Raw genomic sequence first — 12,291 nt, forward strand, 5'->3', positions numbered from 1 at the left:
CGCTGTCCCCATACCACCATAGTCACTCCCCTCTTCTGTCTACCCCTTCTACTGACCACCCTAACACTACCATCCCCTAAATAAACAGCTAGCACCGGGACAAGGGGCAGCACCGGGACAAGGGGTAGCACCGGGACAAGGGGTAGCACCGGGACAAGGGGCAGCACCAGAACAAGGGGCAGCACCAGGATAAGGACCAGCACCGGAATAAGGGGCAGCACCGGGACAAGGGGCAGCACCGGGACAAGGGGCAGCACCGGGACAAGGGGCAGCACCGGGACAAGGGGCAGCACCGGGACAAGGGGCAGCACCGGGACAAGGGGCAACACCGGGACAAGGGGCAGATCCCGGCTGAAGGACTCTGGCAGGTCCTGTTTGGACGGCTCTGGCAGGTCCATGCAGGCTGACGGCTCTCGACGCTCATGGCAGACTGACGGCTCTCGACGCTCATGGCAGGCTGACGGCTCTCGACGCTCATGGCAGGCTGACGGCTCTCGACGCTCATGGCAGGCTGACGGCTCTCGACGCTCATGGCAGGCTGACGGCTCTCGACGCTCATGGCAGGCTGACGGCTCTCGACGCTCATGGCGCTCTGACGGCTCTGGCTGCTCATGGCTCACTGACGGCTCTGGCTGCTCATGGCTCACTGACGGCTCTGGCTGCTCATGGCTCGCTGACGGCTCTGGCTGCTCATGGCTCGCTGACGGCTCTGGCTGCTCATGGCTCGCTGGCGGCTCTGGCAGATCCTGTCTGATTGGCGGCTCTGGCAGATCCTGTCTGGTTGGCGGCTCTGGCAGATCCTGTCTGGTTGGCGGCTCTGGCAGATCCTGTCTGGTTGGCGGCTCTGGCAGATCCTGTCTGGTTGGCGGCTCTGGCAGATCCTGTCTGGCGGGCGGCTCTGGCAGATCCTGTCTGGCGGGCGGCTCTAGCGGCTCCTGTCTGGCTGACGGCTCTAGCGGCTCCTGTCTGGCGGATGGCTCTGTAGGCTCATGGCAGACGGGCGGCTTTGCAGGCTCATGGCAGACGGGCGGCTTTGCAGGCTCCTGGCAGACGGATGGCTCAGATGGCGCTGGGGAGACGGATGGCTCAGATGGCGCTGGGGAGACGGATGGCTCAGATGGCGCTGGGGAGACGGATGGCTCAGATGGCGCTGGGGAGACGGATGGCTCAGATGGCGCTGGGGAGACGGATGGCTCTGGCCGGATACGGCGCACTGTAGACCTGGTGCGTGGTGCCGGAACTGGAGGCACCGGGCTAATGATAAGCACCTTCCTACTAGTGCGTGGAGCAGGGACAGGGCACACTGAACTCTCAAAGCGTACTCTATACCTGGTGCGTGGTACCGGCACTGGTGGCACCTGGCTGAGGGCACGCACCTCAGGACTAGTACGGGGAGAAGTGACAGTGTGTACAGGACTTAGGAGACGCACAGGTGGCTTAGTGCGTGGGGCCGGAACTGGAGGCACTGAACTGGATACACGCACTATAGGGAGAGTGCGTGGAGGAGGAACAGGGCTCTGGAAATGCACTGGTAGCCTAGTGCGTAATGTAGGCACTGTAGGTACTAGGCTGGGGCGGGGAGGTGGCGCCGGAAATACCGGACCGTGCAGGCGTACTGGCTCTCTTGAGCATTGAGCTTGCCCAACCTTACCTGGTTGAATACTCCCGGTTGCCCGACCAGTGCGGGGAGGTGGAATAACCCGCACCGGGCTATGTAGGCGAACCGGGGAAACCATGCGTAAGGCAGGTGCCATGTATGCCGGCCCGAGGAGACGCACTGGAGACCAGACGCGTTGAGCCGGCCTCATGACACCTGGCTCAATACTCAATCTAGCCCTACCAGTGCGGGGAGGTGGAATAACCCGCACTGGGCTATGCACTCGTACAGGAGACACCGTGCGCTCTACTGCGTAACACGGCGCCTGCCCGTACTCCCGCTCTCCACGGTAAGCCTGGGAAGTGGGCACAGGTCTCCTACCTGCCCTTGGCCCACTACCCTTTAGCCCCCCCCCAAGAAATTTTTGGGAGTTACTCACGGGCTTTTCGGGCTTCCGTGCAAGACGTGTCCCCTCATAATTCCGGTTTCGAGCTTGATTCTCCGGCTTCCATCCACGTCTCCTAGCTGCCTCCTTAAACCACCGCTCCTGGGCTGTGGCTGCCTCACTCTTCTCACGAGAGCAGCGATATTCTCCAGTTTGCGCCCAGGGTCCTCTACCAGACAGGATCTCCTCCCAAGTCCAAAAGTCCTTGTTGCTCCGTCGAGCATTCCCATACCGCTTGGTCACATTTTGTTGGTGGGTGATTCTGTAACGGCTGTCGCTTTCCTCATCCTCGGATGAGGTGAGGAGAGAAGGATCTTCGGACCAAAATGCGGAGTCAGGGAAATATGCCATCTTTATTTTTAATACGAAAACTGATGACACGAAAACAAACACTTTACAAAACTTACAAAATAACAAAACGACGTAGAACGGAACCTGAACATAAACTCACATGACAAACGTAAACTCACGAACAGGAACGTTACATCGAAACACACGAACAGCCAAACAGTCCCGATAGTGAATAACATCGACAACGACGAAAGACATCACAGGAGACAATCACCCACAAACAAACAGTGAGAATGCCCTACCTAAATATGACTCTTGATTAGAGGAAAACGCAAACCACCTGCCTCTAATCAAGAGCCATACCAGGCAAACCAAAACCAACATAGAAACGAATAACATAGACTGCCCACCCAAAACACATGCCCTGACCAAAAACACATAAAAAACAACATAAAACAGGTCAGGACTGTTACAACCCTTTTATAAATCCCTCATAAAGGCTTCTTTAAAATAAATGTCAACTCTTTTTTTTCTTTTTGTAACTCAAGAGAAATGAACAAATGTATATATTTGAAATATTTTTCAATACAATTTAACGTTTTGTAACAATTTCTGTAGTATCATGTTATGAACCATAAATGTTAGTTAAGTTCGACTCACTTTTGATGATGTATTGATTTTTTAGGAATGCCGGTCTACGTGAAGTCCACTGAGGTTTAAGAACGGTTAAATCAGCCCACTGAACAAAAGATGAGATATAAATACATATTTTAAACTAACAGGTTAAACCCAGATTTTCACTCTTCATTCAATATGTGTGATTTCTGCTAAATGTCTTAAACCAAATGAGCTTACAATATAACATTGAGTCATGTATCACCAATATTTTATCGTATCTTTCAAATAAGATTACAAAACGTAGAAAAGCATTGTGACATGTACTGTATGGAGAACATTCCTTTTCAAGGCTGTTACTAGCTGTTGTAAACTCTCAAAAGGCTATATGTTACTTTGTTTGAGAAACAGACAATTGAGAAACAGTCTTTCTAAAGACACTGAGGGATCCAGTCACTGGAAATGTGGATGTAACCTCCGTGGCCTCTGCAGGCTTCTATAGCATGTTGCTGGGTCAGGGGTTTGAACAACGGAGCTAGGAATTCTTTAGGTTTGGTCAGGTATAAAAGAAAGGGTTAAACCAGGTAGGAATCAGTTCAGGAGCAGCAACCAGCAGCACAGTTAGCAAACATGTCCACCAGCATGAACATGGGCAGGGTAAGTTTAAAACCAAAATATATACTTACATTTTCATAAATTGTTATGCAAAATACCTCTAGTGTTCTAGCACCCCCAACTACAACATTAAAGTTCTTTAAAGTTCCTACATTTCTCAAAAATGTTTGTTTCATAAAATATTTTAGTTCATAGAAATTATCCCTTTTTATTTTCAGATCGTCTTCTACGAGGACAGGAACTTCCAGGGTCGTTCCTATGAGTGCAGCAGCGACTGCGCTGACATGTCCTCCTACCTGAGCAGGTGCCACTCCTGTAGGGTTCAGAGCGGCTGCTTCATGGTCTATGACCGCAACAACTACATGGGAAACCAGTACTTCATGAGGAGGGGAGAGTACTCTGACTTCCAGAATATGATGGGAATGACTGATATCAGGTCCTGCCGCACGATCCCCATGGTAGGCCATATGATATTTAGTCTGCTGTTAACAGCCCCACTCGAAGTAGCTTTGTGATGTCCATAATCACACTAATCATATTGGCTCTGTGACGCTTTTCAACAGTCTGATGTACTCAGTAATTCATTCAACATATTCTTATTTGCTCCTAACAGCACAGAGGATCCTACAGAATGAGGATCTACGAGAGAGATAACTTCGGAGGTCAGATGCACGAGATGATGGACGACTGTGACTCCATCATGGACCGTTACCGTATGTCCGACTGCCAGTCCTGCAACGTGATGGATGGCCACTGGCTGATGTACGAGCAGCCCCACTTCAGAGGCAGGATGATTTACATGAGGCCCGGAGAGTACAGGAACTTCAGGGATATGGGCATGAGTGGCATGAGGTTCATGAGCATGAGGCGTATCACTGATATGTGCTAGATATGTTATGTTGACCAAATAAAAGTGATTGGTAATTCGTAAAAATTGAGTGTGCTACATCATTTCAATATTTGTTGTTTTGTGTTTCCATCTGTAGGTATGATATAATATAGGCCAATTATATATACTACCGGTCAAAAGTTTTAGAACACCTACTCATTCAAGGGTTTTTCTTATTTTTACTATTTTCTACATTGTAGAATAATAGTGAAGACATCAAAACTATGAAATTGTCACGGCCGTCAAAGGAACAGGACCAAGGTGCGGCGGGGTCAGCGTACATTTTCTTTTATTTAGGTGAATACGCCAACAAAACAATAAACACTACAAAACAAACCGTGAAGCTTAAGGCTATGTGCCACAAACAAAGTCAACTTCCCACAAAGACAGGTGGAAAAAAGGGCTACCTAAGTATGGTTCTCAATCAGAGACAACGATAGACAGCTGCCTCTGATTGAGAACCACACCCGGCCAAACACAAAGAAATAGAAAACATAGAAATAAAGAAACTAGAATGCCCACCCTAGTCACACCCTGGCCTAACAAAGATATAGAATAAAAGCCTCTCTATGGCCAGGGCGTGACAGTACCCCCCCCCCTCCCCACTCCGGCCGCAAAACCTGACTCTAAAGGGGAGGGTCCGGGTGGGCTTCCTTTACGGCGGCAGCTCTGGTGCGGGACGTAGACCCCCTTCCGCCTCTGGCTCCCCCCACTTTGGTGGCGCCTCTGGTGAAAGGAACCCTCACCGCCGACCCCGGACTGGGCACCCTCGTTGCGGACCCCGGACTGGGCACCCTCGTTGCGGACCCCGGACTGGGCACCCTCGTTGCGGGCCCCGGACTGGGCACCCTCGTTGCGGGCCCCGGACTGGGAACCTTCGTTGCAGGCCCCGGACTGGGCACCCTCGCTGGGGGCTCCGGACTGGAGGCCGTCGCTGGAGGCTCCGGACTGGAGAACGTCGCTGGAGGCTCCGGACTGGAGAACGTTGCTGGAGGCTCCGGACTGGAGGCCGTCGCTGGAGGCTCCAGGCACCCTCGCTGGGGGCTCCGGACTGGAGGCCGTCGCTGGAGGCTCCGGACTGGAGGCCGTCGCTGGAGGCTCCAGGCACCCTCGCTGGGGGCTCCGGACTGGAGGCCGTCGCTGGAGGCTCCGGACTGGATGCCGTCGCTGGAGGCTCCGGACTGGAGAACGTTGCTGGAGGCTCCGGACTGGAGGCCGCCGCTGGAGGCCGCCGCTGGAGGCTCCAGGGGCCGTCGCTGGAGGCTCCAGGGGCCGTTGCTGGAGGCTCCGGACTGGAGGCCTTCGTTCCATGACTCCTCACTGGAGGCTTCGTGCCATGGATCATCACGGGAGGCTTCTTGCCATGGATCATCACTGGAGGCTTCGTGCCATGGATCATCACTGGAGGCTTCTTGCCATGGATCATCACTGGAGGCTTCGTGCCATGGATCATCACTGGAGGCTTCTTGCCATGGATCATCACTGGAGGCTTCGTGCCATGGATCATCACTGGAGGCTTCTTGCCATGGATCATCACTGGAGGCTTCGTGCCATGGATCATCACTGGAGGCTTCTTGCCATGGATCATCACTGGAGGCTTCGTGCCATGGATCATCACTGGAGGCTTCTTGCTATGGATCATCACTGGAGGCTTCTTGCCATGGATCATCACTGGAGGCTTCGTGCCATGGATCATCACTGGAGGGAGGAGACGTATGGGCAGTCTGGTACGTTGAGCTGCCACAGGGCTCACCAGGCTGGGGAGACATACGGGAGGATTAGTTCTAGGCGCAGGCACAGGACTCACCAGGCTGGAGAGACATACAGGAGGCACTGTCCTAGGCAGAGACACCGGATACACTGGGCCGTGGAGGCGCACTGGAGGTCTCGAGCTAGGAGCCTGCACAACCCGTCCTGGCTGGATGGTTACTTTCGACCTGCAGATGCGGGGCGCAGGCACAGGACGCACTGGGCTGTGCAGACGCACCGGAGACACAGTGCGCAGAGCCGGCGCAGGATATCCCGGGCCGTAGAGACGTACTGGCGGCCAGATGCGCTGAGCCGGCATCCCCCGACCTGGCTGGATGCCCACTCTAGCCCGGCTGATTCGGGGAGCTGGAAGGTAGCGCACCGGGCTGTGCACGCGCACTGGAGACACCGTGCGCTCCACCGCATAACATGGTGCCTGACCAGTACGATGCTCGCCACGGTAAGCACGGGGAGTTGGCTCAGGTCTCCAACCTGACTCAGCCACACTCCCCGTGTGCCCACCCTAGTCACACCCTGGCCTAACCAAAATAGAGAATCAAAGCCTCTCTGTGGCCAGGGCGTGACAGAAATAACACATATGGAAACCATATGGGGGAAAACAGAGGGGGAAAACATCCCCCTCTGTATGTTTTCAACATAATCCTTATGACAGCCTTTGTTTGTGGTTGCACTACATGTTTCATATTTTAGATTTTCTGTTTACAATTCATGAAGACTTCCAAAAGCTCTCAGTGGCAATTTCATTGTTTTTGTGTTCACATACAAAACACAAGGACGTGCTCCATTAGTTGAAATCACCACCGTGCAACTGATTGTGGGTCCAAGCAGCACTCATTGTGGGTCCAACGCAGCAATATGCTGATGTTTAATGGCCTTGCCTCATTGGAAAACGGTGTACTTCTTCTCAGTCCAAGTAAAGAAAAAGCATTTAATGAATTTAGCTCAAAATAGAGCTTATTTCAATCCACAAAAACGTGCGTGTTATGTAGATAACCTAAAAAATGGGCAGAATAACAAGCTTTTGCTGCATCGATATCAGGCACACCATTTGCAAAAACTCAACAAGCCAAGAAGTATCTCTGATAAGACTGAAAGGCAGAAGCTCAACAGCATTCAGAGCAGTCTTCAGGGATTTTTACATAGTAAAAACTTGTCATCCCAACCAAAATGCTATTGTCACTGACAAATATGAAGTATTCTTGTACACATTTTTACAATGGCCTTCCCATTGTGCTTACATATTACAGTAAAGGTCTGTGAAATATGTATCGTTTTAAGAGTAAATTGAAAATCCATTATTAATGTGTGCTCCTTACTTTTTAATGACTGGCTCAACAACAGTTCCCTTGGCAAATAGTCTGGGTAGCCATTTGAGGTCTCCTTGGCAACCACTTCATTTATTCACCTGTTGCTATTTCAAACTTGGGCTCTTGAGTGGCACAGTGATCTAAGACACTCCATCTCAGTGTAAGAGGTATCACTGCAATAACTGGTTCAAATCCAGGCTGCATCACATCTGGCTGTGAATGGGAGTCCCATAGGGCAGTGCACAATTAGCCCAGTGTTGTCTGGGTTAGGCCATCATTGTAAATAAGAATTTGATCTTAACTGACTTTCCTAGTTAAATAAAAAAAACTGTGGAACGCCTCCAAGCAATTTTCCCCTCTTAATTTTCAAACACGAACCTTTTCAAACGCACATTGCCCTTTATAAGTGTCAATTGTAAGTCGTATACCAGCTACAGACTTCCTTGTCTGACTTGCATACATCACTAAGGTACCTCCAGTGAAAATGCCATTCAGCATCATCCCCAACTGCATCAATATGCATTGGATAAACCATCAGAAGTTAAATAATATTTTCTTGACCTTAAAAAGCACTCAAAAAGCATCAAGAGAACTCCATACGTGATGATATGAATGTAAAATAACATCAATTGCACTTTGCACAACAACCATCACGATTACATGACAATGCAAAATAGTATTCAGTGATTTTTAAATATGTTTTAAAATATTTTTTTAACACTTATAGTGATGTATAGGCAATATTGAATTCAGTCCACCCAGTAATAAATAAAATGTAATTGAGAGCCATAAACCAACCAGTGCTCCCGCACATTGGCTAACCGGGATATCTGCAGTGTCCTGCCACCCACCACCCGCCAACCCCTCTTTTACGCTACTGCTACTCTCTGTTCATCATATATGAATAGTCACTTAAACCATATCTACATGTACATACTACCTCAATCAGCCTGACTAACCGGTGTCTGTATGTAGCCTCGCCACTGTATATAGCCTGTCTTTTTACTGTTGTTCTATTTCTTTACTTACCTATTGTTCACCTAATACCATTTTTTGCACTATTGGTTCGAGCCTGTAAGTAAGCATTTCACTGTAAGGTCTACACCTGTTGTATTCGGCACACGTGACAAATAAACTTTGATTTGAAATGTACACCCAAGTGTGCCCGGTTGTTAGCCAGTGCAGCACTGCCCTCTAGTGGATAAATGGCCTACTGACAAATGTTCAAAATGTAGAAGACCACTTCTCTTTAAAAAAAAGTATATTTTAACATACTTTATACACAAACCAGGAACAATACATTACAATGCATTTGGTACATTTAATAGTCCATTACATACAGGCCAAACAGCATGAGAAGCACTGTGGATAGTATGCTGCTTGCGCTATACTAGACCTTTATTCAACAGCATTATCTGCTCTACAGCCTTCATACTGAGGCAACTCCTCTTTTTATTGAACACATCTCCAGCTTTGGTGAATATGCGCTCGCATGGCACAGACGAAGCGGGAACGCTGAGGTATTTCCGAGCCAGCTGGAACAGGTGCGGGTACACCTTGGAGTGCTTCTCCCAGTAGTGCATGGGGTTCTCCACTCGGTTCAGGTACGGGTCACTGAGGTAGTGTTGTACCTCCACCGCTGCGTCTGCCGTGCTGCTCTGAACACTCTGTGTCTCGCCCACTTTACTGTCAAACATCTCCCACAGACCCCCATCGTGGGACTTAGACGGAGATGTTGCCATGGAGACGGAAGCGGTTTCCATTGCCCAGGAGGTGTGGGGTGATGTCGTGGAGGGCGTCGTCGACCCGGTGGTGGACGGCGGCAGAGTGTCGTCCTTGTCCGGATTTATCCGGATTAACGAGGCGCACTCGGAGGTGAGGAGCTTCACCGCCTCCTGAGCGTAGCCTTGGTTCCCGAAGGCCAACATTTTAAAGCGCGGGTCTAGGAGAGCAGAGAGAGCCAGGATTGGCTCGGTCTCCACCATACTGCAGCTCATCTGAAGCTCCCTCTGTAGGTTAGACGCCAGCTGTGTAGCCGTAGGGTGTATGATGGCACCGTGCTTCTTCTCAAGTGTTATCTTCAGCATCCGGACAAGAGGAATGACCTTGGAGGCCGAGACGCGTTTCTCTGAGGCGAGCTCAGCTGTGGCCTGGTTGAAGGAACCCAGCACTCCGAGACACTGGTGGATGACCTCGTAGTCAGCAGATCCCAGAGGGATGATGTCCGTGTCCAGGGTGCTGAGAGCAGCAGCCACAGACTCCCTCTGATCAAAGACACGTTCCAGCATAGAAAAGCTACTGTTCCATCTCGAGTCCACTTCCTGGATCAGCTTCTGCTCCGGCCTGCCTAGCTGCCCCTGCACCTCGGCTAACCTCATCTCTGCGTTCTGATTCGACTTGAAGAAAGCCACGATAGCTCGCGCTTGGGAGCGGATGTCCTGCAGCTCCAAAGTAGCCTCCATGGACCTCTTAATCACAAGGTTCAGGACGTGTGCAAAAGAGGGCAACTGGAGGATTCCTAGTTTCTGAACCGTGGCTACCATATTTTCGCTGTTCTCTGTGACAAATGCAGCAACCCTGCTGTGGAGACCCCAGCTCGCCACCAGTTGGTTTTTGGCCTCCTCAATGTGGATCACTTTGTGGTTTTCAGGCAGCTTAGAAATCCCAAGGAGGAAAGTGGATAACTGGGCATTTTCTGCTACCAAATGCCCTGTCACTGAAATGTAACTGTGCTTGTCTATAGATGTCCACATGTCCGAAGTCAGGCTGACAAAGTCAGAAATTACCATCTGAGAAACAACATTATCATTGATGAATTCACACCGAGACCCCACCATTTTCTTCAGCGCTTGCTTGTTTGGAAGATTGTAGCTTGGGTCTAGCTTTTGGACGAAAGCAGCGAATCCCTCTTCCTCGACTACTGAAAATGGCTGGGTGTCTTTAACCAACATGTTGACTAGGGCATCATCCAGGTCCTCTTGTCTGGTGGTCCTGACTGTGAAATAAAACAGTATAATCAATTCAAATTGAATTAGATGTACAATGAATGCTAATCTAAATATAATAATTGATTGAAACAGGATGAAACCATCAATCCTAAAGGAAACATACCTTGGATGTGGTGTCCAGCAGCAGCATTGTTTGTAAACATTGAGTTTAGTCCTGTAGTACCAGAGAACGATGAGTGGACTCCAGAACTACTAATTATTGAGTTAGAGAACGTTGAGTGGACTCCAGATGTTGAGTTGCTTGTGCTTGAGTGGGCTCCAGATGTTGAGTTGCTGTACCAAGCCTCGCTTGGGTGCCTTGATCGTAGGTGCCTTAACATGGCGGAGGTGTTTTTGTTGAAGCTAAGCCGTTGTGAACAGAGGGCGCACTGGACCTTATTGGGTGTCACTAGAGTGAAGTGGTCCCACACCAGTGAGAAGGCTCTCTTAAACTCAGTCATCGTCTGGCCTGCAAAATAAAATAAACAACTTCATCAATCATCTTGTCGCAGCAATGTAGTAAACAGATCGAAATTATTTTGGTTGCTGATGGGAAACAACTGTTACTAGGTGTAAATAATTAGGCTTGTGTGGGCTACGTGTAACGTTATTAGAAAATGTGTAGTGGGCGTGATTTACAATACGAAGGAAAAGCTGGAAATCTAGCTAACGTTACATTTCTACTAATCTGAACAGCGCTTGTTTGTAGCTAGCTCAAACATGACAAACATAAACCTCAAACATGGCAGAAAATGAAATAAAAGGATCAGGATTGGAAATCACAACGTTACACCTTCAGCTGACATGATGGGGTTCACACGTTTAGGTCTGTACTAGCCATAGAGATCCATTCTAATGCTATGGTGCTAGTAACTAGTTAACGTTAGCTAACTGTGTGGGTATGTTGAGCAAGGCTTAGGTCTGCTGGACAAGGTAAATGTCGGACAAGTAGCTAGCGTTGTGTCTGTGTTTGGCATCGTCATTTTATTTTAAAACAACAGGAGTGCGTGGTTGCAAATATTAACTTACCTTCTTTGATTATTCGTATGAATGTAAAATATAGTCATTGAGCGCTGTGTGCTTCTGAGCGCGCGGTTTGATGATGTACGTCGCAGAATTACGTCACCTCCGACTTTATGTCAAGTCCGATGGTCACCGCCTTTCAAAGTGAGTTACATTATGGGGATAACATTGTCCGTCTAGCGCCTACATGTCGACTGCATTAACTTTACAGAAATCATGTGATCAAAGATCATTAAGTTTTGACTGCAGTCGACAGCAAGTTTCTGCATATGCTCTTCACCAACTTCATCCTGCAGCCATCGCCTGAATTATGGCAGGCTCTAGTGTCAACCAGTCAATACAGTGTTGTTTGACCCACCTGAATGTGACCAAAGACATGACTGAAACAGTAATTGATTGTACAATGAACACACATATGATTTCAGTTTGTGAGTGTGTAATATGGGGTTTGGAACCATGTTTATTTCGACATTGTAATGAAACTTTCTTTATCAACACTTCCATGTTGATCTGAGCCTTGCTGTTGGAATACCACATTAGTGTCCAACTTTCGGATGTCACAGATGCACCGACTTCACTCCTTGACTTGTCTTTTGCCTTACTACTCAAACGTGTCCCATGTCTTTTCTGACATTAGAAAAAGTTGTTTCAAATCTTAGTTTCAAGTATATTAATTTTCATTAATCTATTGACATCTATTGACAGTCTGTATTGTAAACTTTTGTCACAGTTAGTCTATGTGCTGGGACTGC

General features: G+C 49.1%; 2 protein-coding genes across 2 annotated transcripts; one reads left to right on the top strand and one right to left on the bottom strand.

Annotated features, from left to right (window-relative positions):
• The first annotated feature begins 3,541 nt into the window (after window positions 1–3,541).
• Window positions 3,542–4,497, top strand: LOC139577156 (gamma-crystallin M3-like). Its single transcript, XM_071404034.1, has 3 exons — window positions 3,542–3,605; window positions 3,782–4,021; window positions 4,177–4,497. The coding sequence occupies exons 1-3, from the start codon at window positions 3,579–3,581 to the stop codon at window positions 4,450–4,452; spliced, it is 543 nt and encodes a 180-aa protein (XP_071260135.1). The 5' UTR covers window positions 3,542–3,578; the 3' UTR covers window positions 4,453–4,497.
• A 4,275-nt stretch (window positions 4,498–8,772) lies between these two features.
• On the bottom strand, window positions 8,773–11,683 carry LOC139577160 (E3 SUMO-protein ligase ZBED1-like). The gene is made up of 3 exons (XM_071404046.1): window positions 11,546–11,683; window positions 10,641–10,985; window positions 8,773–10,524 (listed from the first exon to the last, which is right to left on the bottom strand). Exons 2-3 carry the CDS (start codon window positions 10,975–10,977, stop codon window positions 8,915–8,917), a joined length of 1,947 nt encoding a protein of 648 aa, XP_071260147.1. The 5' UTR covers window positions 10,978–10,985; window positions 11,546–11,683; the 3' UTR covers window positions 8,773–8,914.
• Between the last annotated feature and the right edge of the window lie 608 nt (window positions 11,684–12,291).

Source organism: Salvelinus alpinus, chromosome 1, assembly GCF_045679555.1.
Source record: "Salvelinus alpinus chromosome 1, SLU_Salpinus.1, whole genome shotgun sequence".
Classification (NCBI taxonomy): Eukaryota; Metazoa; Chordata; class Actinopteri; order Salmoniformes; family Salmonidae; genus Salvelinus; species Salvelinus alpinus.